The 27,598-nt window shown below is 38.9% G+C and overlaps 1 protein-coding gene across 5 annotated transcripts in view; it reads left to right on the top strand.

The window, feature by feature from the left end:
• ITGB1 (integrin subunit beta 1) overlaps window positions 1-27,598 on the top strand; it is a 45,307-nt gene that overhangs the window by 2,588 nt on the left and 15,121 nt on the right. For 2 of the 5 annotated variants that reach the window (XM_074157288.1, XM_074157289.1), the window contains exons 2-11: window positions 17,956-18,025; window positions 18,275-18,360; window positions 19,867-20,089; window positions 22,032-22,202; window positions 22,491-22,729; window positions 24,054-24,209; window positions 25,193-25,288; window positions 26,231-26,320; window positions 27,039-27,179; window positions 27,310-27,512. In XM_074157288.1, coding sequence (XP_074013389.1) covers window positions 17,956-18,025; window positions 18,275-18,360; window positions 19,867-20,089; window positions 22,032-22,202; window positions 22,491-22,729; window positions 24,054-24,209; window positions 25,193-25,288; window positions 26,231-26,320; window positions 27,039-27,179; window positions 27,310-27,512 — 1,475 coding nt within the window. Of the gene's footprint in view, window positions 1-13,912; window positions 14,056-17,955; window positions 18,026-18,274; window positions 18,361-19,866; window positions 20,090-22,031; window positions 22,203-22,490; window positions 22,730-24,053; window positions 24,210-25,192; window positions 25,289-26,230; window positions 26,321-27,038; window positions 27,180-27,309; window positions 27,513-27,598 lie in introns of all 5 variants that reach the window. The other 3 variants (XM_074157291.1, XM_074157290.1, XM_074157292.1) reach the window with 2 other exon arrangements.

Raw genomic sequence — 27,598 nt, 5'->3', positions numbered from 1 at the left:
GGTAACTTGGGTAGCAGAAAGGCAAGCTCGGGGACAGTGATGCAAACACGGGGTGGACGTGTGCTGTGTTCTCCATTGCCCTAAATATAATTCCCTCGCTGCCACTGGTATGAGTGCTCTTCAGTTGTTTGTAAATGGTTGTCATGCCTACCTTTCCACCCGGTCTTGATTTAGTTGAGTGATGTGTTGCACACTTAGCTGGTGGTTCTCCTAGCCCTCTGATCAGCCTGCTACGGGCTTCCTGGCTGTCTGTGGCTCTTGGTAATGCAGCCTTCAGAAACGGTTCTGATTGTGATTAACTGCTGTTAAATAGGCTGTTGAAGTACCTCCTCTTGATGGGACCGTGTCTGTAAGCCACCATCAAAGGCTGCAGCTCTGGAAGAGGCTCTAGCCCCGCTCCTTTTCCTTCTAGTGGACACACATGCAGAGTCCCTGCTGTTCCTCTCCAGCCTGTGGGCTAGGGTCCCTGGTCTTCTTCAGTGCAGACCTGCTTGTGATGGCTGGTGCAGCCTTTGCTCGCGTCGCCATTGCAGGGAAGGAGCAGAGGCATGAGCTGCCCTAACTTCTGTTCCCTCTTAGTTCAGAGGAAGCATTTCCCACACCACATGCCTTGGGGAGTGGGTTTCTCAGGGGAAAGAGTTGAGGCTGGATGGAGCTTTGCTGGCAGTTGGTATACCCAACCTCCTCTGCCTCCCCACCCCTTTCCAAATACATTTTGTGCCCCTTCTGTGTGAGACAGACTATTATAATCAGTCATATGTTGTGAAACTGAAGTTAAAACAGGCAAGGATTTTCTTAATCAGTATTAACTGTGGCAAGCTAGCTAGTTTTAGGATTGCTCATGCTTCCTCACATGACTCTTGGAAAAGAAATTGGTTAGATCCAGAAAAGAGGGAATTTAGGCTTGGCAGTAGTGGAGCCTATTCTGCCCTCATTTGCTTTTCTAGAACTTAGTGATTTATGTTTTCCAACTTTTTTTTTTAGGATGGTCAATCTTCTTGTCATCCTTTTAATTCTTAGGAGCTGCAGTCAGCCCTCTCAGAGGGAATCCTTGTTGGGAGTGCCTTTTTTTTTTTTCTTTTTTTTTTTTTTAAGCTTCTTGGGATCTATTGGTAGAGCTCATAAAGCAATTGCATAAATTAAATAATTCTTAAAAATGTAATTAAGGCAATATGTAGTTAGATTTATTTTGGAAGTATCATTAAAAAGTACTTGTCAGTGTGTGCGCTGTTCCCTTATGACTAGATTTTTTTAAGTCATCTGCTACATTCTGTGCACTGTAGAAAATTTTCTGTCCCCCAGCAGCAGAAAACTCAGCCCATGTTTTCCTATCTCTCACCTCCTGTCTGTCTTTATATTGCTGATTCTACAGATTGGTCCCACCTGCTCTACTCGCCTTGGTTTGAAGGCACTTGCTAGTAGTAGTGTTCTCATTAGCAGTTTTTTGTGTATCATGTGCACTTTACGTACAAATGTTCAGTCCTGGTTACACAGCTTGAGTTTTTTCAGGCTTCTGTTCTGGGGGGTGTGTGTGTGTGCATGAGTGTTTTTTATACAAACACATGCATCTCAAGGCTTTACAGGAAAATGAGTTTTTGGTGTAGGGGGGGAGTTAGCTGTTGTTTCTGAAGAGGATGTTTGTATTTCAAGAGGGAGTGTCACAGAATCATGAACAAATGAAGAGATGAGCAAAATTTGCAGCTCTGTCTCCTGGAGAGACACTGGCAGTTTCTTGGTCTGATTTAAGGCTCCTTTTGTGTCAAAAAGTTGAAATTTGTTGATTATTTCTAATGCTGAATAATGTTGACATTTATGGTGGCCGATACGGTCTCCTTTTTTCTGTGTAGTTCCTCCTCGCTCTGTGTTGCTCTGTTCTGTTGTGTGTTCTGTTGCCAGCTTTCTGGGAAGGATGATGTTACTTGCCGTGCAGTAACCGCAATGGACCACAATATTGACCAGTGTCTGTCAGCTGTCATGGTTATAGAGTTTCTGGGGTGGCCTACAAAGTTATTTTTGTGTTTACCCACAAATGGGAAGACAAATTCTACCTTTTTTTTTTTTTTTTTTTTTTAAATTTATCCTGCATAGGTGTGGCCTAGTAACCTAAATTGTTAAAACTGTAAGTCAGGTTAAATTTATGACGGGATCTGTCTTTAAACTTTCTTCTCTCTCCCACCATGTGGATTAGTAGTGTAAGCACCAGTAAAAAGTATATAGAGCTTTATTGTAAGATATCGTCATGTGCTTTAGCTGTGTTCAGAACAGGCTGTATAAGTTTCTAACCTGATTTAAGATCTGTGTAGGCTTGCTGATTAGCTTGTATTGGGAATGTCACACAGAAAATGAAAATTCTAACTTCTCTGAGTGAAAAATGAGACACTGGGCACCTTGTTATGCATCACTAAATAATACAGTTGTCTTTTTCAGTACTAAGGGTGCTCTCTTTAGCAGATTGTTGTTAAACATCCTGTATTTTTGTAGTAACCACCTTTTACTTTTTTTATTCGTAATCAGAGTGGTTAGTGGCCTTCCTAGGCTATCATATTCTTCCATTGACAGATTGAAAATGTTCACTGACGCGGTAAAGCCACTACATTAGTACATAATTTGCACATAACCAAGCACATGGTAGGGAAAGTAGCCTGATGAGACTATAATATTAATGTTTTCTTTTGGGAAAGGTCATAGGATTCCTGCCTGACCTGTAAGCCTCTCTGGGATGTCACTGAGTAAAGGCTCTTTAATATATTAGTGATATTTTTGTCTATAGCTTTCTCAATTTCTCTTTGCAGTCTCTGCAAAAGGCTTATGAAGTATGCTTTCTGTCTTAAAAGCAGTTTCATGTGCTTTGTTTCTTTTCCAATAGCAGCAGCAAAATATCATTAGTATACTTGTGGTTTTTATTAGAGGGGGAAGTTTTGGGTAATAAAACTGGGGCTGGAATCTTAACTTTGTTATTGCTAGTAAGAGCTAAGAAGATACTGGTGTTTTCTCACCATTCTTTTCTTTCTCCCACAGAAAAAGTGTCTTGCGTATTTTTGATGAATTAATGCAGTTCTCACGTTCTGCCAACAAATCATTAATTTTCTGTTTATAGTTGTTTTCTCTAAACTTCTAATTTGTAAGGCCATGTTTAAGTGCAGATTCTTCTCAAAATGCTCATAAATGATAACATATTCAATATCCAGTGCCAGTATTTTCTTCCTCAAAAAGATCAACATGATATTTGCAGTTCATTTATTTCTGATCTATGTTTTGTACAAGATCGCTTACTCTAGGTTTGACTTAGCTTAGTTTTAAGTTCTCCTCATGGTACATTCTAGTACATAAGCAGGAAGGAGAGCCATTGTTTATATGGATTCTTATTATATTAAGCTGTAAATATCTGTGTAGTGTACATGCTACATACAAGTACTCACATGTAGTTAATTTTTCTGTTATGGCTATTAACATAATTTTTTTTACATTTAGAGCTGTTCAACTAAAGGCACTTTTGATGTGGAAGCTGAACGGAAAAAGTGAAAGCTTTCTTCTTCTTTCTTCATCCTTTGTGGTAGAATGAAAAACAATAATTATATATTGGGCTAAACTGAAACACTGAACTTACCCTCATGCGAAGATGACTGATTTGTGGCTATTTAAAAAAGAAGAAAAATAATTGTATTAAATTAATTTAGAAAGAGTCAGTATTTCACTTAGGAAATGGTGATATTATGAGTCAAAAGTAGTATCTTGGATATTAACTTATACTTTGTCCCTGAGGTCATAGTTTTGAAAAACAAACCTGAGACCAGGATGTCTGGTTTGGCATAACCTTGACCTTGAAGTAAGTATTGAGATAAGGATGCAAGAGCCATTCCCTGTTGCAAAGGAAAAAGGAGGATAAGCTGGCATTGTAGGGTTTGTTCGTTTTCTTTGGTGGAGTTGTAGTTCAGTGTGTTTTAACGCAGTGCTAACCTCAGGCCTTGGCACCGAGGGGTAGTTTCTGCCCCTTGTGCAGCTGCCTGCTGCTCGGAGCCGTTCTGCTCTGATGTCCTCATCTGCTCTGCGTCTTTGTAGGCACCATGGGGAGTCATCTGTGGCCTTGCGCGGCTGTAAAGCAGAAGATCACAGGATGCTCCCTGTGAGTTGTGGGGTAACCTGAGTGTCAGGAGCGTATCGGGGGCCGTAAGAGGTTGTTTGAAGGACCTGGCATTCTAGTAGTTTGGCTGGTGTCCTCTGCAGATTCAGTCACTCAAGTATTAAATTGGGCAACATCCAAGCTCTACCTAAGAGCCTCAGTTGTCTGGTTTTCCAGATCTTAGGTTAAAAGGGTTTTGTGTGAAGATGAGTGCAGCTAAAAGGAAAACCTGTTTCTGAAGTGGAGATAAATACAAAAGAATAAGCTTTTTGATGTTAAATAAAAAGCACTCTCCCAGGGATCAGAAGATGACATGTGTTAGTAGTTGGTTATCATTAAATTGGAATTAAATTTTGCATCGGGATGACTTCTCATATTAGTACTATGTCTGTGACAGTGGAGTGGCTGAAGACATTGTGCTTGTCCAGTCAGCAAGTGAAGTGCTTCCTCTTCTGATAATAAAAAGGAGAAATGAGGAGATCTTTGGTAGCATCATCCACAAGATTGACGAGGGTAAGCAAGGTTGATTATGTGTTGCTGGTGTGTTCTGGATGGGGTTTTTTTCTTATTACACTGAAGTTTTATTTTTCATTTTTGGTGGCCATAGGATAAAAGTCCGGAATTGCCTTCTCTGAGTTTCCTTATGTATGTTTGCAAGGTTGTATTTACCGTATGTTAATGTGCTCACTGTCTGGTGCTACCTAAAGATTGTCCCGATGCTGAAATGCGTACTGTAGCCCGTCTGCACAAAATGCAAGCCTGGACTGTTTTTGCAATGTCACTTTGCTGGTTTTGTGTCAGAATAGGTTAAAAGTCTGTCTTTCAGTTGTGTGCAAATGTAACCTACATACATTTCCAAAACACCTTTAAGTGTAACATTTTAGGAGATAACATTCTCTCTTTCCTTTTACTGTACAGTTCAAAAATGGGGAATAAAATTTTGTGCTGTTTTTGTCATTTCTATGCAAATACAAATCTGTGTGAGAAATCAGTGTTCAAGAATTTTAGTGTAATTTTTCCTGGGTGTGGACTTGAGCATAAAAAAGGAAACAGCAAATTTCCTTTTTCGGAAGAACATACTACACATATAGGCTATAGGTTGTTTAAAATGCATCATAAAATTGATAAGCAGTGATAAACATTTTTTTTCCATGTATGTGTTACCTCCCTCCACTACAGATGTTGTTTACATAACTTTTCAAAGCCTAAACTAAAATGTTACATAGCCATGTTGCTGCTATCACCAGTTTCAGTGAAAAACTCAACTTTAGCATTAAAGAGTAACTATAGTGTGTAAGGTTGCTGCCAGCATTTTTATCGCAGCCAGCTGACCAATCTAGAGAGTGGTTAGATAGTAAAAAAAAAAAATAATCTTGCACAGATACCAGCTCTTTTTGGCACATAATTCACAATGCAGTTTCACTTCCTAAATGAATAATGTCTGTATTTAATATTATTAACACTTGCTTATAGCTGGAAGCAATTTTAATACTAGGTCTCTGCAGATTTTTTTTTTAAAGAAAAAAAGCTTACTCATTAGTGATAACTCAAAACTCCATGGCAGACAAGTGGTTTTCAAATTTACCTGAATTTCGTATTTCGTAAAATGTTTCAGTGGCCCTCGAACCATTAATTCAACTAAAAATGTTTTTTATTTTCATGGGAACGTGGCTGTGCAGCAATTTATACCAATGTAGGTCTTAACTGTCCCTTGTACCTGTAGCTGTGCAGTCTTGCCATCGTCCTTGCATCAGCAGTGGAAGTCGTAAGACTGTACAGTAAGTCATTGAAATAGCTGATCTGGTTGAAAAATAGCTTGGCAAAAAATGAATTTTCAGCTGTGTGACCAGATGTGTTACTAGTGACATGCTTCAGACCAAGGGGAGGAATAGGAAAATGTGCAGCTCATAGCGAGAGGAGTGTGCTAGTCCAGAGATAAGTTGGCATAAACTGCTGTGGCACCTCACGGCATCTGTTTGTGCTTGCTTTAGTACTCTTCTGACTTGAGTAATCCATCTTAGCTTGCTAGATCAGGTGAGAAATAACTCAGCAAGGAGTTATTGCTCAGCTTGTTCCACTGTCTCAGTTAAGAGGTGAAAGTATTGACCGCAGTTGGCACCAGGTAGATGAAGGGTACAAAGTGTGGAATTTCAGGCCCCAGAGAAGATGAACTGTCTCCATTCAGTAGTGGTGAACTGGTAGGTCTACTTGGCTGCTCTGAGAAACCTCATCTTTTTATTATCTTTTGCAGTCCTCTTAGAAGCAGCCTGTGGACTCCAGGCTTAAAATCCTACTTTGGAAAGCAGCAGAAGTGTATTAATAGGCAGGTTGTTCAGGCAAGTACTGCTTTATAAAAAGTACTTTGTGATGGGTCTGTTGTTTGGGGTTTTTTTTGTTTGTTTTTAAAAAGTATTTTAAGTTTGAAGTAATTTTTTTCCAGAGATGGGTGAGCTTTTTGCAAGTGCTCAAACTTCAGGATTAAGATCTGGATGAAGTCCAGTGTTTGTTTCACTGTGTGCTTATACCTAGCCAGTTATCACTGCCTTTGAATTAATAATCATCATTAGTTATATATGTATATCTATCTAAAAATATATTTATCACATATATTTAATTCTATATATTTCATATTTATATTAAACAATCTCGTAGAGAGATACAGATTTTTAAGGCTGTGTGTAGTTCTGTGGGATGAGCGGTTTTTTAATTATTTCTGCATATTCGTTTTCCTGACCACTTCGCAGTGTTGAAAGTGTGTTGAGGATGAGAGTTGTTTCAGTATGTCTCATCCTAAATTGTGTTAGAATAGCGAAACTTTTAAAAAAACCTTGCAATTAAATATTTGGATACTATCTGTAAGCATTATTCTGTGTGCTCGCCATTCAAGTCGTGAATTAAAAAAAAACACCAAAATTCCCCAACAAACCAGCCCTTCTCTGCTCTCCCCCCAAAAAACCCCCACAAACAAACAAAAAACAACCCACAAACCTTCAGTCTTTTGTTCTTCACTTGTCTTAGTATTTTTGGCCAACCAATTTATTCTAATAACCTATTGGAAAAGAAAAAAAAAAAAGTAAAATGTGGCTAGCTCACCAAACTGGCTGTGGGTGTGTTACAGAGCATTCCCAGGCGATTCGCCCGGGCCAGCAGAGGAGGAAGGTGGGCCTCTGACAGCCCGGGTTTAGGCTGGTTTAGCAGCACGCAAAGAGCTCGGTGTAATTTCGGAGGCCAGTCAGTTTGACAGCCACCTCCTGCTTTACAGAAGTTGTTTCCTCAGCACTCCCTGGTCCGTTTGGAGGTCTGGTTCAGCTCGCTGAGGCTTACAAAAAGTGGGTTTGGATGTGGAGGGGAAAGGGGTGACTCAGGTTAGCGCTCTGCCAGCCCAGCAAGTGGGAACGGCTGAGCATGGTGGTGGGGCAGGTCCACGAGTGGGAGCACAGGGGCAGCGGTTGCTTTTTTGGGGGTGAGGATGCTGTAGCACTGCTGTTCCTTTCATCAGCAGCTCGCTTTCATCTTGGTTTTGGTTGCTGAAACTACCCTGAGTGTTAATGATAGCTACTTGTGGGTGAACGCTGCCATGTAACGGCGGAGTTTCCGCTGAGTTTGCCCTTTGCAGTGTGCCAGCTTCTGGCTTCCTGCAGTACCTGCAGCAGTGGCCAGCCAGACGTTTGCAGCTATGTTCTCTTAAGGAAATAGATGAGCAAGACGCTGCATTAATTGGAATTCTCGAGCTTTTTGCTTAAGGATGTACATGCTTCTCTGTTCTGCTTTTCCTTTAAAAGAAAAGGTTGGATTAAAGTAAGTTTAGCCAGATGTTGTGACAGTCGTGGACAGTTCTAAGGCAGCACAGCCTCAGAAGCATCAGTTAGTCAGCTGTGTAAGAGCTATATTTATATGTTTAACTAAACTTCTCGTTTCCCCCTGTGTGGATGAATGTGAGGTTTAAGTTGCACAAAATTAAATAGTCTCTTTATGGGAGTACTAAGTGGTGCAGAGTGTGTGGGAATTTAATACTACCACAAGGAACAGACACCCGTGTTTTCTACTAGAATGGCTTAAATCGTTATGTGGCATTCCTAATTGTAATCTCTCTGAGATGGAAATTCTAAACTTAGCCAAGAAGTCTTGTAGACTAGCAAGACCTATGTAAACAAGCTAAATATTCAATTCACACTCTTTCCCACCAAAAAAAAGTGTGTCACATTTAAGAAAGAGGAGAAATGAAATTATCATGGCAAAAATGACTGATGGGTCTAAAAGCATTTGAAAAGTGAGAAAACAGATTTCCCCCCCCCCCCCCCCCTCTGTTTTGATCACAATTGTGTAAAGAGGTGCTTGTAATAACAAATATTTCAGGGTTTTTGTTATGGAGAAATACCTACTGATAACAGTGAGATTGGGAACAGTGGGAATTCTTACAAATTCACAGAGACAACGTGCTTTGAGTCACTAAGGCTGTGATGGACGTGAACTACTGGAAACCTCTTGGCAAGAGTATGGAAAACATATTTGACAGTGGTAGTTTTAAGGGGGAAAAAAATCAGTTGTTTTGGTTCTTAACATTTACATGTCCTCATTATATATTTATCCTTAAAGAGGAAGCTTTCAAGGTGCACATGCATAGAAGCTGCTGTAGATATAGAAAACAATAGTTTCAACCACAGTATCGGTACCTGTGGTCTTGGTGTATTAGCTGTTTAGCCTTGGAGAGGTGCAGACTGCGTGGTGTGCTTGCATGCTGGCATAAGCAGCATATGAATAGGTTTTATTATTTTATCCTTGCTTAAAATTCTAGGAGCTTCATAATGTTCTCGTAGGAATTCCAGCTTTCTGTGGGCAAGATGCACTGACATGAGATTTCTTAGCCAAAGAGAAGAGCGCAGGTGTGTGGTGGTGGGGTGTTCTTCTTTTTCAGTCTGTACTTTAAGCACAATAGTTTGAGCAGTGTAGGGTAGCAAGAAGTAGTTACAAATTTGCATCTTTTTCTGAAAAGCCACTGTTTTAGTTGAAACTAGGTATAAGCCATAGTTAATAAACAGCAAAGGCACGTTGCTGGTGTTTTAATTAGATGTAGCTGCAGGCCTCTGCCTGCTCCATTTGAGAATATGTATTTCTCTCCTAATTTACCATTGAATGTTAAGCACAATACACCTCTTTGTTAGTCTAGTTTTCCAAAATACAGTTGTCATGTGGTAATTGCCTGTTAAAAATATCTAAATAAACCTATGTGGAAAAAATAACATTCTCATGAGAAAGATCCAAGTGAAGTACTCTTAAACCGTTTCCTATATGTGGTGATCACACACAGGTTGGTTGTTCACATGAGCTGTGTATAAGCACTGCTTGCCTTTCAAGCATCAAGATGCTTTCCAAAGCAACTCCTAAACTGTGGAATCTTGGCTTCAAATTATGATTCAACGGGTCAAGAAAACATTATACAAATAGTCTCTTTGTCAGCATTAGGACCAAGCTAGGGACAAGGATTGTTAATACAGCAAAGTGTTCTTAAATTAATAACTACCGGTTGTATGTAGTACTAAGGAGGTCTGGTCATGAATTACAAACCTTCTGTGCATGGCAGTATGTACATACACTATTTGAAAAAAAGTCCCTACTTCAAAAGTGGTGCTGAGTAACCAGTGTTAGTCCTGCCCACACCACAGTGCTCTCCGAAAGGCATCAGAACAAAGGGAAGAGATCAAGGTTGCGCTTGGGGTTTGCTGACTTGACAGGTGGAGGCTCTGACTCAGTGGCAGCGTCTTCATGTTGTCCCTGAGCATCTTTTTCTCATGCTTTTACTTTTTGTCACTGTCGCCAGCATGAAATCTGAACTCGTGTGACTCCTTAAACAGAAACATGTTATGAAAAGACAAATTCAGTAGGCTTTAGCAGCATTAGTATTCTTTACAATTTATTACACAGCTTGTTTTTGCTTGTGATCAGTATTATTGAGGTTTGCAGCTGGTTGCAGTAGTTTGTTTGTCATTAAGTGAAATTATCAATGGATTTTTCTAATGAAAACTTGTATAGAAATACAGTGCCATGAAATAAACCGTGGTACATAATCTATCCTGCTTAAATAGGTTTGCTATGCTCCGTAGAAGTCTAAATTCAGTAGGTCTCTTCTAACTTACCAGAAGCTCCCTGGCTGCATTAGGTGTTTCTTGAAAGGATAAGTATTCACTTCTTTATGTTCTTAGAGAAGTCCACATAGTTCAGATTGGTCAGTTCTGCAGTTAGAGAGGGATTTCAGCTGAGTATGCACTAGTGAGATAGTCGTGCATGATACAGGAGGTTTGCAGTCCAGGCTCTTCTGTGCCCGAGTGTGAACATCCACCTGTGTCCTTTCACTTTCCTGCAGGTAGGGCATTTCGTGAGAAATAGATAAAGCTCATACTCCAGATCATGGTACTAAAACTCTCTCTATTTTTATCCATTAACAATGTGCTGTAAAATCTGTATATATATACATATATATATATATTAAAGGGAACAGGATCTGGAACCCCGCTTACATCTTTCTTCTACCTCTCGCCGTCTGAGTACTTCAGTAAATAAACAAGAGTCAAAACTTTATCAGCTTGTTTTCTGTCTCCATGCCTTTCATTCTTGGTTGCATAGCAGTTTTGCTTTAATAAGTGGAGAGTGCTCTTACTACTATAATCCTGTAGGCTGATGGGGCATTCCCAGGAAATGTGAATTCAAACCCTTTGGAGCCCAGTTATCGTACTTCTTGGCTATGCCTCAGTGCTGTAAAGTATCTGGGAACCGTTGCCACCCTCTGTCACGCGAACTGTATCACAACTGAATTTACCGCATTTTCTCAAGGTGGAGGGATGTCAAATATCAGAAGACTTTATCATCTGCAGTTGTTCTGAAATCAGTTGTATCTGAAATCAGTACCTCTTTTTTTTTTTTTCTGATTATAGGGGAAACTTCTGTGTCCTGTCAAAAAGAATCTCCATCCTCACCCTCCTCCCTGCAGCCAGGCTCCTAACTTGGCTGGATTTCCACCCTAGTGGATGGAAATTACCCAGTAGATTCCACTCAGTAATTCAAATCAAGACAAAAAAATACTTTTCAGAAAAATGGCTAATTGCTGTTTGTTCCCCTATTTAGAACTGTCAGTAAGTTGAGGGCTCCTGTGAAATCCAGGAACAAGTATCAGTAAATTCCATAAACAGTGTGAGTGCTTGGGAAGTTAGCTGTTCTGTCTTGAAGCAGCTGTGTGCTATATAAGCAACAAACACCCTGTGCTCTGGGGACACAGGCTGATACCATGAACAGCCTTCCAGATCTGTTCTCATGAGCTGTGGCCTCAGCTTGCTGGTACTTGCACATGAATGTTTTCATACGTTCCGCTGAAGCGGCAAGGCGGTGCAGGTGCCCGTGCTGGGTTTTAAGTAGTGGTTTAAGACCTGCAAGTCTCTTTTAGAACCTAATGCTTATTGATTTTTCCCACTGAATACAGTAATTTTTGGTGAATTTTAAGCGACTTGATCTCTTGAGAATTTTTTTAGAGTGGTAAGCATAATAAACTATGGGTAGTAATGCACTGTAACTGAGAGCCTTACCAAACCAGTGGTGTTACCATGTTTGTCTGTCTTGCTAAGCATAGGAGGGGGGCACAGAAGTTTCCATGCAGAATCTGCAGAATTGTGATATGTTTCCCTGTCATTCTGGCATGCAGTAATACGTATTCATATCTTTTTTTGGACTCCCACCCGTGCGGGGGGATCTTCTGAACTAACCAGTGACGTGCACTAATTGTGGTAGATAATCTCAGATAACCATACTGGAGGAGCTAGTCTCCCTAACCTAAGTAGAAAATCAGTTTTTTGTCCAAACTGGTTTATTATATATTTTAACATATGATGCCCACTAAAACAGAGTGGTTATGGAAGTGCTTATCATGAGTACTTGGTGACTATGCTTGTTTTATTCCATTAACTTAGAGGTAACAACACAGAGAGAAATGAAGTCCCATGTGAAATACTGCTGATTCTTTTATCCTGTAGTGTCACAGTAGCTGAACTGGATATGCCTTGAAGCTTTTTCAGGACACAATTTGAGTAAGCAGTCATGATGTGATGAATTTTTTGTATGAAAGCTGTTTCAGTGCTAAAGAATTTCTTATTTTGCACATTAATCTGGATTAATGTCCCATTCTTTCCATATTACTGCAAGCAGTTCAAAATCTGCTCCGTTAACATCTGTGAAGTTGCCAGGGGGCCGAGGAACGTTGTGTTCTTGATGAGCCATGCTGTTGGTAGGCTAGATGGGCTGTGGAGAGCAAGCTTACTTCTAGCGTTGTGATTTGGATTGGGGTGCTGCAAAACCCTGCTTTTGAAACTGTACTTTCACTGTCCATCTTGACTGTTTCCATCAAGTTCACTTCCCCTACATGGGGATACTCCACGAGCTCATCTCTTGACGATGCAAGAGCGGGAGCTGGACCTCTCTGAAGGGCAGCCATCACAGGGCTGGTGTATATTCAGGGAACAAATAGTTTCACAGGGTGAGTTAAGGTTTTGGTTCTTTGATTCAAATTTCTTGCTTTTCAGCCATCTGCATTTACCCCAAATCTCCACTTCCATGAAGAAGAATACATCAAGTAGCATCTTGATCTGGTGGTGGTGGAATTTACTGTGTAAGCAGTGTATCCCAGCTATCATTCAGTATTGCAGTAATACCGGCATTGATTAAGTAGATAAGATAGCTGTTGAGGTCACAAATCAAGAATTACCTATTAAAAATTCATTGGAAAATCTACACCACAAACTTGGAAGTTTTGATTAAAAGTAACTCCTTGCTCCTTGGTGTGAAACACTTTCATTTCTGTACCTGTGTCTTTGAGCAATATATTGATCCCGCAAGACAGAGCAGCAAGATACCATTTTACCACTTTCTTCTATAGTGAGTTGCTGCTTTGCAGTGAATTGATGTACAATGACATGCTTAGAGCTGTTGTGTGTCCAAGCAAATTTGGGGTTGTAATTAATGGCATCTGTTGTGGGAGTTCTGGCTGTCAGGAGTGCTTACAGAGGTGGGGTTGTTGCTAGAGGTCTGTAGTGTCTGTGTAATTGCTGTCCCATGTCACTGGGGTTGTTTGGTTTCTTCAGTAAAGAAAACTGGTGTCCTTTTTTGTTTTATTATTTATTTTTCCCCATTTTTTTCCAGAAATGTGAGTGGGATTCATCTTGCCAGTCCATAAAATTCATGCTGAAAAGGCATGGCCCTCAGCTAACGCAAGCAAACCTTCTGGAGTGAGGGAAGAAGGAACTTTTTTAGCAGGGTAGCCATCAAGTCCTGAAACAGGCATCTCCAGGGACTATTTAATTCTGCTTATTTTAGAAACATGCTCTTCCTGCTCTTCTTATAACCAGAGCCTTGATGACTGGGGGTGGGGGCTGACTGTGTGACGAGTGTAGTCCAGCATATGGCTGTGGACTGTGCCTGAGAAGCAGTATCCTTTGCCTTTTTTTTCCTTTTCCCCCCAGTTCTCTCTCTTTTTTTTTTTTTTTTTTTTTCCATCCCCATCTCATCACCTCTGCTGTGCCAGAACAAGCGTTTTTGTACCCAGGTGGCTGAAAGTAGCCACTTTCTTTGTTGGATTGGTGTTTCAGCCAGATCTCCTTGCTGCGGTGTTCCTCAGTGGCTGCACTGATGCTAGCACTGGTCAGAAAGGAAAGCAGTAAGAATAATCAACTAAGAGGCTGATTAACAAGGACGAACAATCAACAAGGAGGATGGGGCAGCTCTCTTAAGTGATTTTTCCATCCTTTACACTAGATGAAAGTGGCTGTAAACATAATCTCAGCTCTAGGAGGGATCAGTTCCATACAGCATTTCTGAATCGAGCTTTAAACCCGTGAAGACACAGCTGATGCGAAGAGGTGTCAGTCTGCGGGAAGCATGAACGCTAGTCCGAAAGTGTGAGTTCCTTATTCATTTCTAGGTTTATAAGTGTGATTAGAGCGGTGTGTGGGGATGTGAATAAGTAGGCTGTCTGGTTATTGCCTCAGAAAAGGTGGCTTCTGCACAACAACTCAACTCTTAGTGTATATTGAAATGGTTCCCTGTGGTCTGAAGCGTGGTTGTGTATTTCAGCAGAAGGCCTTGCAGCGAGGCAGGCTCTGGTAAGCAGCAGGGGCAGATGCCGTGTAGTGCTTTCCTCTGCTTGGCATTGGCTTGATGGATGCTGGAGTACTGGGGTGGAGGAGGATGAGGAGCTGCTCGGCAATGGCCAAACAGCTAGTTGCCAACATTGCCTTAATATCAGTGTAAACTGTGGCCTGTGTCAGGTGGGGTGAAATGCTGAGCGGAGGAGTGGTGAGAGGAGAGCAGCATAGCCATCCATATTTGATTTCAAAGGAATTAGTGTTTCTGTAACTCTTACCCTTTCCTTTCGATCCCATTTGCCCAGTTAATTTTCTGCACAGATGCTATTGCTGTTCTGATAAATAAATATAAAAAGCTGCAAAAGCCATTAGTGCTGTGGGTGAGTAAATTTTTAATTTTTAAATATCGTGATGATTAGCAATATACAAAAGGGCTAAATTCAAAATTAGTCTCGCTCTGGAGAACTTATCCTTCCTTTTTCCTGTTGTCACTTAGTGAGTCTCTCATTTCAAATTAGAAGCTCCAGAGATTTCCATCAAAGCTGACTTTATAAAGAAAAAATTCTTTTCAAGCATTACTGTTTGTAGAGATGGTTAGCAAAAATACTTGGAAAGCAACAAGTCCAAACATTGAAGTTATATCCTTGTTTGTCTTCCTAAAATATTTATCAAAAATAGAGTACGGTTCACAAATGTGCAGAAATAATTTTAAAATCAGTTTTTCAACAGCACACCATTTGCCTTTTAAAAAGGATCCAACTGGTGATATAGTTGTTAAAGAGATTCCGGTTCTTGGCAAGCGTACCTTTTGTAAGCTTTGAGCTGGTTTTTTTTTCACAGGGGAAAAAAACACCACTTTTTCAAGGATGCTGGGATATTTTCAAGGGTTTAATTAAGAAGGGGAGAATGAGTATAATAGAAAATATGTAAATGCTGCGCAAAAAAAAATCATTTATTTCTTGTAACAATGAGTTCTTTTCTGTTCCTGTCGCCTGTGGTTGAATACTGACAGGGGGAGTTTCCTGGCTGGCTGGTGTAGTTAGGCGTTGTTTGGTTTGGTTTATTCCCTTAATACAAAATCTGCATCAGGGCAATGCACGGCACTGACCGGTGAGTTGCAGCAGGATGTATTTGATGCTGCTGTGAGCCGGGAGCCGGTTTGGAGTGCGAAGGGTGCGCCGGGCTTCGCTTGCATTAAAGAACAATCAGAATCGAATCCAAATTAGCAAATCTTTGAGTTTTTCCAAACCTCAGCAGATGGAAAAGCTATTAGGCAGTGGAGGTAAAGGAAGGGAGCTCACTGTGTCGGCGGGCAGGCGGCCGGCTCTGGGAGAGGCATCGCCTCAGCCTTATATGGAAGAGGACATTTTCCTTGTTAACTTTACAGAGAATCGGTGCCCAGAACTACATTCATCATGCGGATGCATTTCCACAGGAACGCTTCTCTTCCAAATGGTCTTAGTCATAGTTTTAGCACTGTGTCACATCTTTGCTGACTTATTTATATAGTCTGCATGGGCTTGCTGTGCATCCGCTGCTAGTCTGCCCTAAAAAGGTGAACTGTTTATAATTTTCTCGTTTTAGCTAACAGAAAAGACAGTACTAAAGCGATGCCAGCAGCTTAATTTTTTTCCTTACTGAAAAGCCCACCCGGTTCTGGGCTGTACTTAAAGCAAAACTTCTTCTAGAGGAACAAAATATCCTTTCGTTTGTGGGAAGTAAGGTTTGTTAAACTCAGAACACATCTACCATAAAAACAGAAAAGAAGGAAGCTAAAATTTGAGCACCCTGGTGAGGCTTTCCCCTCCAGATTCCTGCTCCAGAAGGTGTGCTCCTATGCCACGTAACCACTCTCTTTCTTTAACCTTGATTCAGTCCCTTTGTCTGTCTTCCACCTACTCACGCTTGTTGGGTCATGGTTCCCCTCTGATCAAGGTTCATGATTGGCACGAGTTTGGTTTAGGTGGTTGCCTGCAGAGCGGACTTAATACAAAAGTGTTCACAAAACAGAGGGTTTTGCGAATGAAGGGCTGATAACCTCTGCAGAGATGGGCAGAGGGAAAAATTGGAGTAAGATACGTGCAATAAGTAATGCTCAAAAGTTAAGCAGGGTATAATTCACAGTTCAATTTTTCTTTGGTTTTTTTTTTTTTAATCAGTAATTTCTTATGTGCATATACCCAACATCTAGCGAAGTCATTCCACAGCAAATTCTCTCAATTCTCCTATGTCTAAACTCCCTCCCCTCACCCTCTGGCTACCGCTTCCGATGCGGAGAATAGTGGGCCAAAATGATTTATCAGAAAAATATGAACCATCTAGTACTGTTGTTGGATACAATTAGCAAACGGTTGGCTTCTGTTTGAAATCTTCTCCACCGGATTTTAGAGCAGCTCTCACTTCTTTGTTAGGTCTGGCTGGATGCGCAAAGTAACAATTATGAATGACCCTAAATCATTGTGGGAAAAAGAAAACTGTGCTGTGCTAATTTAAGCTTTGCTCACTTTGCTGCTGATTTATATGAATAATAGCACATCCTCTAGAAAATGACAGGTTAGTTTTAAGACTCTGCCAAATTCACTTTTCCGTGGCTATATTGCAAGATATTTTTTAGAACAAAAAGATATTAAGAATATTGATGTTTCCAGGATGACTAGAAAGGCTTAATTAGCAATAACATTTTAGGGTGACCAAGGAAATTGGCAGCCAGGGTCCAAGTTCTCAGAAATCTTACAATGGATGAGAGAGAAATGGAATTTAAAATAGTATCAAAATTTCAAAGACGTGACAGCTGACTCTGGCTGACTACCTGCTGTTAGAGTAGAAGAAAATTTAGAAGAAAGTGGTCTATTTGAAACCTATTTTTAGAATATAATCCTAACTCTGGAGTACTAAGTGAAGTCTCACCACTAATTAGGGTAAAAAACAAGTCAGCCTAAATTGTGGTTTATAAGCATTCAAATCTTGCCTCATAAAACATATAGATTATATAGTTTGTATGTTTGTTTTTTTTTTTGCCAGGCGTTCATTAAGATTTATAGCACTGAACAAAGGGTAGAGTGTTGGGTTTTTTTCTTTAATAAGAATGGTACCCATTAATTTTCTGTTGTCTAAAGAAGAAAAAAAAAAGGGTTGAGTTGATATCAAGGATGCTTTATGTTACGTATTGTGAGACAAAATTTCTAGTTTGGAATAAAAGGTGCAAAGTTAGACTGTAAAATGCCCTTTGAAGATTCTGAGGAAGGTATTTTGGAGTTTATCTTAAAACAGAGACTTGAATAGAGAAACTCCATTTTTGTCTTGTATTTCTGTGGTATCTTTATTTAGAAGTCTCTCTCTGATAACATTCAGAGCATAAATATTTTTTTTATAAGATGTAAACAGAATGTTTAGGTTCTTCCCCCCCCACCCCCCGCCTCTCCAACTGAGCAGCATTTCCCAATTTCTCATAGCTTGCTGGTTTACCTAACATTTCAAAATAATTTAAGAAGGCGGCACCCCGTTCAATATCTTCTAAACACAAAGTTTGCCCACAACATGGTTGTAGTAGAGCAAAACTCTCTGGCTGGTACAACTAAGATCATTTGATTTGCATCTGCTCCATGTTCCTTGTCTCCTCTGAAACACAGTTAGGTGTCTGCAGTTTCCTGCAACTTTGTTTGTTTACCCATTATGATAAATCATGCAATCTGGTCTTCTGCTTGTGTATTTCAGACTAATTTAAAATTGCTCATATGGGCTGGCGTCCTCCCTTGCTTGTTACTGAATGGATTTGCTCAGCAAGGTAAATCACTTGATTTCATTGCAGTAGTTTAATGTTGCTTTGCGACTATATATATGTATGTAGCAGTTATTTATGTAGATAAATATTTAATTGTTAGATGAGTACAAATGGCAATATGTCAATTATATCATGTTAATAATCTGTTTGTAGTTAGAAGTTAGTTTACAAAGCTAGAATGAAACAAACTAAAATTCTGTTGTTGTTAGCACCTTTTTATAAATGAAGTGACTGATCTGTGTTCTTTGCTAGCTGGAAGTGACTGCATAAAAGCTAACGCAAAATCATGTGGTGAATGTATACAAGCAGGACCAAACTGTGGTTGGTGTAAAAAAACAGTAAGTGCTGCAAAATTCCATTTATGGTTTGTTTTTTCCCCCTTGGTTTCAAATTTTAGTATATACTTAAAATGTGTAGAAAAGTCTGTTTTCATTAATAGTAGTTTCCTGTAGCTCTTCAGTTTGATACTTATTTGGACTTAAAAATTCAGATACTATGATTTTCTTGATGTCCTGGTTTGAGTAGAATGGCTTTTCACAACGTGTTTACTTCTACTTTTGTAAATCTTAAGTGTATACAGACCCTACAGGCTGTCTCATAGTTATTTAAAACCATTCCAGCATGGAATCTGTCTGGCTATGCTTAATTATATTCTTCCAGTGACATTAGAGTAAGAGGTAATTTTAGACATAGGTGGAGTAGGGGAAGAGATTGAAGGTTTTCTTTTATAAAAGAAAGATGTTCAAATTTTAGTTTTCTGTTGGTTGTAGACTTGGGGTGTAGGAGATTGGTTTGGGTGGGTGGGTTGTTTTTTCAGTATGAAACATAGAGTGTTTTCTTACGTAATTAAAAATTAAATTCAGGAAATACAAAATGTGAGATGATCTTAAATTGTGTGACTTAACCAGTATATGCTACAGCTCTTCTTTGGTTTGTTAATGAAAACTGGGAAATTTTCCCGTTTCTTGCTAGATGATAATGTATATTTATTTCCATATAGTACCTACTTGCTATCCCCCAAACCAGCTTATAAACTTTAAACATTTAATTAAACTGACTAACTTCAAAATTTGGCCTTGAGCTCTCAGATTCATTGTAGATTCCAGTTATCAAGAACGGACAAGCTTTAAGATACATTTATTTGTATTCATATTTTCAGGCAGCTATCAGAATGGCCAAATTTCTCAGTTGGAAACCTTATTTATTCATTTGAAGGTAGAGCTTTTTTTTCAGGTTTGAGGTAATAGTAACTTGTTGTTGAGAACAAAGTTACATATTGGTTTTGCTTATGGATCTTACTTTCAGCGTTGAATTTCCCCAAAATAAGAGTCGTCATCTGTTCTTCCCCTGCTCTGTCAGCAAATTGCCATTATTTTGCTGTGGAATACCAGGGTACACTTACATAATCTTTAATTAAAGCCTTTCAAAAAAAAAAAAAGCAAGTTAAAAGGGAAGGTGGTTGCCAAGTAGGCTGTACAAATAGGTTCACATTATTGACAGCGACATGAAGATGAGAGCTTTTTCCATCTGCTGTCACTTTTAGAGTAGCTGATTTAAAAGGATGTCCTGCTTTTGTCAGAGGTGACATTGGGTATTTTTTTTTTTCCTTTCATCTTGCTTACATCTTATACACAGATGAGTTAAGTAGATGCAAACTCCTGGACTAAGTAGCAGTCATTGATTTATCTAGTACAATTTAACATATTTCAGGATGGTGTGTTTTATGAGTGAACTTTAAAACAAAACAACAAAAAAAGATGGAGTAATTGTAAAAAGTGTTATTGTGGGAAGAGTATAACAAATTGTAGAACTGTAAACTTGATACTCTCCTGCCTATTTTCTAGGACTTTTTGCAAGAAGGAGAACCAACATCTGCCCGATGTGATGACTTGGCAGCACTAAAGAATAAAGGATGTCCTGTGGAAGATATAGAAAATCCCAGAGGTAGCAAACGGGTGCTTGAAGACAGGGAAGTAACAAATCGTAAGAAGGGTGCTGCAGAGAAGCTGAAACCAGAGGCCATTACGCAGATCCAGCCACAAAAATTAGTACTGAAACTAAGAGTTGGTAAGGTTTCATTCTAGTCATCACATCTGCATTTTATGTTTTGAGTGTGTAACCATTTTGTTACAGGAACTCCTATTGTTCAGATAACTTGAATGATAGTGGAGCCATTCGGGTCAACCCCAGGTGTTTAGATACTTCAAATACTGTTTTATTTTTATGAAAGATTACATACAATGTTTTTATCACTTGTGCCCGATATAACTTCTGAGACAATAGATACAGCATGGACTCATAGATATATCAGGGAAAATTGTTTTGTTTCCAGTTCATTTTTTTATAGTGTGGCTTCCTAGAATGAAAGTAGAGGAGCGTGCAGCAGTTAGAAGAGCGTTTCCTTTTCCTTGAAGCACTGCTGTCACCTAAAGTCTGCGTGTCTGAACTGAGTGGTTTTGTAGTTACGTGGCAAGATTTTTGGATTGCTATGTAAAATACTTAGTTTCCAGGGGCTAAAAATGTGGACACGGGACTACAATAATGAGAATGAAGTAGTTGTGTACCATTTCCAGCCCCTAAAGAGAATTTTATTTAATTCAAATGAGGAGAAAAAAACAGGCCCAGCAGCCCATACAGTGCTTGAGGATAATGGTGATTGTCCTTAAGGAGAGTTCCCAGGTACTGCAGATGCATTCAACAGCTACCTTCTGTTTACCTGGAATACCTCCTGTACTTGGAGTCAGCTGCTTGGTGGTGATTGCCTTAATAAATGCAAGATGATCTGAAGAAGCTTAGCACAATAAGGAGAGGGAAGGAAGGAAAAAGAAAGTAAGTTAATTTGCAATTTTGGTATTGTCCCTATTAATTTCTAATATTTCTAATTTCTAATATGACCCTTTCAGTTTCAAATCAAATTATTGTCCCTCTGTCAGCACAGAATTTTGTTAATCAGAACATACGAGGGACTGGGCAACGAGAGCCAAACTACCCAAAAGACTATTACTCTGTTTATAAGCACTTCTCTTGGTCACAAGTTCTCTGATAAGGGACAATGTGATTGCAGAGGGGAATATTTGCTTTCTGTGCAGGGTCATTGAAACCCTAGCTAAGGAAAATCTAAAGCTTTTAGCTTCTTTTTTTTTCTTTGTGAAAACCGTGCTGCATAGCTGCATGATCCATATACTATTCACTTTGCCCATCTAATGGTTTCCCTAGTTACTAGTTTTTCCTCACATTAAGCAAATGTTTGTGAATTATTAAGCAGACTTAAGCAGCAGCAATATTGCCCTTTAACTTCAGTGACTGAAGAGGGTGGGGAAAACCCCTCCTAATTCTATTCCTTATTTCATATATAATAGGCAAAAGATTACTTCTCCATTTTGTGAGATGGGTAATTTTTCTGCAGCGTCCTTCAACATCAGAGTGAGACTACGTGCTTCTGTTGGCAAAACTCAGGGTTTGGGCTTACAATTGCAATAAATAGAAACTTGCCATTATCTCCCTGCCTCTTCTGTGCTGTCAGCCTGTATTTGTCGCAAAGTATCTTGAAATGTTCTGTTCAGATCTGATTTTTCATTTATAAACCTATTTAAAAAAATGATGTTTTTTAAAAAACTAAACCCTGATAGTTCTGGGAGTTATCTTGGATGCAAATAGATATAGAAAACTCACACGATTCGATCTTATAGGAACCTTGTTAAAATTATTGCAAGTATCAAGGTTTGAAATTGCAGAAACCAAGAGGCTTGATTTTGGCAAAGTAGTATTTTCTGTGGGGAGATAAAATACCTTGGAAGTATGAAGTTGGACATCTGAAAGAAATACTACTTGAATTTTTTTTCGTCATACTTTGTTAAGCATTTCAATTAACAAGAGAAAAAAGATCACTCACCTTGAGTTCAAAACCTCTGTCAGTATTTCAAAGACTTTCCTTAAAAAGGCATTTTTCTTGTCAGTGTAGTTGTGGAATTTTTCATGGCTTCTGTTTGTTGTTTAATCTCTGGAACAGGGGAACCCCAAACATTTTCATTAAAATTTAAGAGAGCTGAAGACTACCCCATTGACCTTTATTATCTCATGGACCTCTCCTATTCTATGAAAGATGATTTAGAGAATGTGAAAAGTCTTGGAACGGCTCTGATGGTGGAAATGGGAAAAATAACTTCAGACTTTCGAATTGGTAAGAAAGATTTGCCTGTTCTAAAAAATATAATCAAGTTTCCTTCTTGATGTTTTTCATATGATTGTGTACAAAAAGTAATTCTTTTAAACTAGCAGTATTATGGCAGACATTCTAATACATAGAACCTGTTGAGGAACTTGGTGTTGATGAAGAAAGTGGAATGTGAACAGGTATGAGAGCTATTTCTGATGTCAGTTTAGCTGTAATACATTTGTATTCTATTGTATCGTGATGTAAATAAGAGAATTCCGTTCTTCAACTTACAGGTTTTTTTGTCTGTCTTAGGCTTCGGCTCTTTTGTGGAGAAAACTGTGATGCCATATATAAGTACAACACCAGCCAAACTCAGAAATCCTTGTACAGGTGACCAGAACTGTACAAGTCCATTTAGCTATAAAAATGTGCTCAGCCTTACCAGTGAAGGAAACAAATTCAATGAACTTGTAGGTAAACAGCACATTTCTGGGAATTTAGATTCTCCTGAAGGTGGATTTGATGCAATAATGCAGGTTGCAGTTTGTGGGGTGAGTGTGTATTGATTTTCTTTACTATTTGATGGAATTGTTTGGGGTACAGCCTTAGTGTTTCATGGTGTCTGACAGCTGAACAGGTCATCTCATGCTAGTACAACAGGGTGGACTGGGCAGACTGCATGGATATAGGCAGTTGTCTTTTGTAGAGACCTCTGGTGAGCAAATGAAACTGGGAAGCGTGGAGGTCATGTTTACAGCAGGGAGATACATTCCAAAGACAATGTTTTTAAGGGCTGCTACAAAAGAAGAGTGAAATTCTTCTCGGATGTATGAAATCCTAAATAAGCAGCTGCTCTCAAACTATTTCGAAGCTTTATATGCTGCTTCTCGTTGTTGTTTCAGAGTAGTTTGGTGAATTGTTATTTCTACTAGCTTCGCAAACACAAGTAGATGGAAACCTGATTTTTACTTATTTTTGAAGATCTGATTTAGGTACTGCATTCTTCTTTGTTTCCATAGTCTGATGGACCATTCTGTGCACTTACGCAACATGGATTCACCAAAAAGTCATATCCAAGTTCAGTGCTTTACTACCATATTATTATCCTGTTGATCAATGGAGTCGGGACTTTCTGAATCAATCTAGAGTCTGATTTTAAAACTTCAGTGTCAAACATAAGCCTTCTGGGGGTTTTTTTGTTTGGTTTTTTTTATTTTTTGTGTCAACTGGTATTTATGTGACCTTTTTATATGGCCCTTCCCTTCAACTCTGGAAGAATTATAAAAAAAAATAGGAAGGGCAGGTTACAGAATTAAGCCCTGCAGATGTGGGTCAGGATGCTCATGGTACAGCAAAAAAGGGTGGTCCTCTGGCAAGCTCTATGCAGAGGCCAAATCTGGACTAGATTGGCAAAGCCCTATGATTCTGCAGAGCCCAACACCGGGCAAGCCGTAATCTTCAAATTCAATATTGCAGCAGCCTTCTACAGGCTAAAGTTGTCCTCTGTGCTCTGGCTGCGTGGTGGTGACATAGAAGTGGACTTGGGAGCATTAAAGAGCTGGACTGACGTGCCCAATTTCTAAAACTCTATTGCTCTTCAGATACTCTAATGAGAACTAAACAAACCAAAGTACATCTCAAAAAGAATGTTTCTTGCCTTCAGTGAAAGTCCTACAGGAGATGTTTTAGAGCAGACATTTAATTAAATGCCAGTGCTTTTAACATTTGTGTGAATTATATGATTTCCAGGGTGACACTTTGCAGTATGGCTTACGTCTGTCTACTTTTTCCTGCTTTTATCCCTCAAGTGTTGGTCCCATTGCTATAGAATAAATTGGTGCAAAATACCAAATATCCATTTGTTTGTTTCCCCAGGAACAAATTGGCTGGAGAAACGTTACAAGACTACTAGTGTTTTCCACAGATGCCGGATTTCACTTTGCAGGAGATGGTAAACTTGGTGGAATTGTTTTACCAAATGATGGGAGATGTCACCTGGAAAATAATACGTACACTATGAGCCACTATTACGTAAGCCTTTACATCATCTTCTGGAGAAAGTAGTATTTTGTGATGCTTAAGCTCAAAAAAAACCAGCCAACCTCATCAGGTCATCTGGTATAGTTTCAGACCGCTACATCTTTTCAAAGTCACCCATTTACCTCTGTTTTACATCAAGTAACTTCAGCTGAACTAAAGCAAATGTGCAAGCGTTAATCCAGTCTTGATCGGAAAATTTTGAGAAATGACAGCTTTCACGCTATGATTTGTGTTGTTGGACTTCAGCCTTTTTAATAGTTAATAATCCTGTGTGTCCACTGGCAAACTGTGGTGGCTGTGTCCCATTATGTTACCATTTTTCTAGTCTTTGTGTTCAGAAGTATTTTACTCCTGTTAAAAAAATAATGTAAAATAGAGAGCTCCTTGTCAGGTTTTTAATACTACTGGAAATCTTATGATGCAAAATTTATGATAAAAGTATGCTTAACAACACTGACTTCATGGTTTATTGATAGGTAGATCAGACAAAAGGTGAAAAACATTTACTGGATGGGACAAACACAATAAGCTTTACAGATTTTATATGTTCCTATATTCCTAAAATTGAGTATTGCTCAATAAAAACCTAAAATTAATTCAGTTTTATTTCATGTTTTCTTTATGAAACAGTGCAGAAGGTGGTGGTTTTCACTGAGATAAGTAAGTCATATGGAAAACTACCAAAGGTAATCTTCTGAGAACATTGAGATGAGGGATTTAACCTGGAGACTTCAAGTGGCAGGGAATACAATAATGTTATTGTGGAAAAAAACACCTACCTTCATGGGGCGTATATGGAATCTTCAATGTGTGTTTGTTTTCAGGGATTGTTTTGATTTAGAACTGTGACATAAGCTGGCTAGGTAAAAGCCTTAGCTATGTTTCTAAAGGTAATTTGTATTTATGATGTCAAAGTCTTTCTGATTATTTTCTAACATGTGTCCCAAATATGAATTTATGTTTGATTTTTATAGGATTATCCCTCTATTGCTCATCTGGTTCAGAAGCTCAGTGAGAACAATATTCAGACAATCTTTGCTGTTACTGAAGAGTTTCAGGCAGTTTATAAGGTAAAGATAAATAACACGTATTTCTGGTCTCTGTACGTTTTTCCTTCAAACACAAAGACTGACTCAGATTTGCTCTGAAATCATTAAAAATTATTTTGAAATTAAATTTGATTTGAAATTAGAATGAGTATGGAAGTGATCGTGGAAGTAATATTTTGCTATTCACGTTTTTATTATTAAGCCTTTTTTACTTGTTCAAATGGATACTGACTGTGTCTGTAATTTCCAAGGAAACTGGAAGAGCCAATTCCAAGTGCCCCTCTCCTTGCCCCTCTTTATAGGTAGGAGGGAGCGGAGAACATACTTGCACTGCTACTTTTTATGAACACTTTTACAGCAAAATAGCTGAGGGGTGTGTGGACACTGAATCAAGAAACACGGTTATGAAAGAGCATATTTTGTCCTTTGTGGTCTGTTTATATTCCTGATGTTTAAAATTAACTGAACTGCTGGATGCGATTGTGAAATAGGAAATGACTGTGTAAAGGAGATGCATATTTTTCCTAGTTTTAACCTAACAAGGTATTTTTCTTTTTTTAGTAATATTCAAATTGTAGCTTTTTTTTTTTCATTGGAAATCATCTTGTATCTGCCTATCTTTAATGCACTAGAAGTGTGCTGGTTCTTCTTTAAGATCTTGAAGATATATTGTATGTGGTCAACTTGTGCAAAAGAAGGTCTTAGTGTTCTATTACCAAATTTAACATGAAAATGCAGAGGAAAAGAAAAGGCTGGATATTCGTTTATTCTAGTAGTGCTGTGTATAACCTCAAAACCCATCAAGATCACTGGCAGCACTTTAGCCGTGTTTTTTGAAGTACTTGATCTTGTCTAGTTAATCCACCAAAGCATTATATCACCGCACAGATATTTATAGTACCAATTATACTTTGTTTGTTAGTAAGACTGTAATTTTCCTTTTACTTTTGTAAATATTGAAAGGAATTGAAAAATCTGATACCCAAGTCAGCAGTGGGAACATTGTCTTCAAACTCCAGCAATGTGATTCAGTTGATCGTTGATGCATACAATGTAAGTTCATATGTTATTTGGGTTTTCTTTATTTTTCTTGCTTTTAAGTTCTTATGAGTTTTTCAGGCAGATACTCCAATGTGGATTTTATTTTTTTTCTACAAAATAGGAAGTTAGTACGCTAAATATACCACCATTGCAGTGAAACCACATTAGACATACAGACACTGGCAATAAGAGGTTAGATGACTAGAAAGATGTACTTGTAAAGCCACTTAAAACAAAACTACAAAGAAAAGAGATCATCCATGTCTTCCTTTTAAAAAAATAAGACCCACAACCAAAATCCTGCTGTTTCTTCAGCACCTTCAGTTCTTGCCTTCTTTTCATGTGGAAAAGAAAAGGCCCATTTTGCAACCTCTCGACCCCAAAGAAAATGTCTCCATCAACTTCAGCGCCTCCTTGGTTTGGCCACAAAATATTTTCTTCATAGCTGTGTCGTGTAAATGAGCCCCATTTCTCCTTTGGAGTACATGGGGCAAACAGGTGCCTCCAGTGTCCGTAGAGACCCGTCCTGGCCCTGCCTAACAGGGCTCAGCCATGAAAAGGGGTCACCACCGCGTGGCTATGGGCACCCCTGGGCTGGTGTTTCTCAACACATTGGAACTTACACGTGTGCCCATGGGGTTGGCGCTTAGACTGTGCATAGTTGTATAATGTCTTCTCTTCAGGAAGATGCTTATGCGACTGAAAAGTTAGCTAACAACCGTTGTTTTAGTCCCTTTCTTCAGAGGTTATCCTGGAAAACACCAAGCTACCAAAAGGAGTGACAATCAGTTATAAGTCTTTCTGCAAGAACGGCGTGAATGACACACAAGAAGATGGAAGGAAATGTTCTAACATTTCAATTGGAGATGAGGTAACTTATAATATATCTGCTCCTAATAAAATTTAAAGTTCCCTTAAAATGTCCAACACTCGCTATTTTTTTTTAATAATACAGACAAAACTCCTTTTAGTAACAGGGACTCCATTTATTTTTCTTGCAGGTCAGATTTGAGATTAATGTAACAGCTAATGAATGCCCAAAGAAAGGACAAAATGAAACAATTAAAATTAAACCACTGGGATTCACTGAAGAAGTGGAAATTAATCTCCAGTTCATCTGTGAATGTCAGTGTCAAAGTGAAGGAGAACCCAATAGTCCAGCCTGCCACGAAGGAAATGGAACATTTGAATGTGGTGCCTGCAGGTAACTAAAAAGACATCTTGTTTATTTTTGCAAAAGAGAAATATGAGCAAGACTTTTATTTCCTTAATTAGGTTTACTATTTTTTC

This window comes from Numenius arquata, chromosome 12, assembly GCF_964106895.1.
Source record: "Numenius arquata chromosome 12, bNumArq3.hap1.1, whole genome shotgun sequence".
NCBI lineage: Eukaryota > Metazoa > Chordata > Aves > Charadriiformes > Scolopacidae > Numenius > Numenius arquata.
This window is presented reverse-complemented; position numbering and strand designations above follow the sequence as displayed.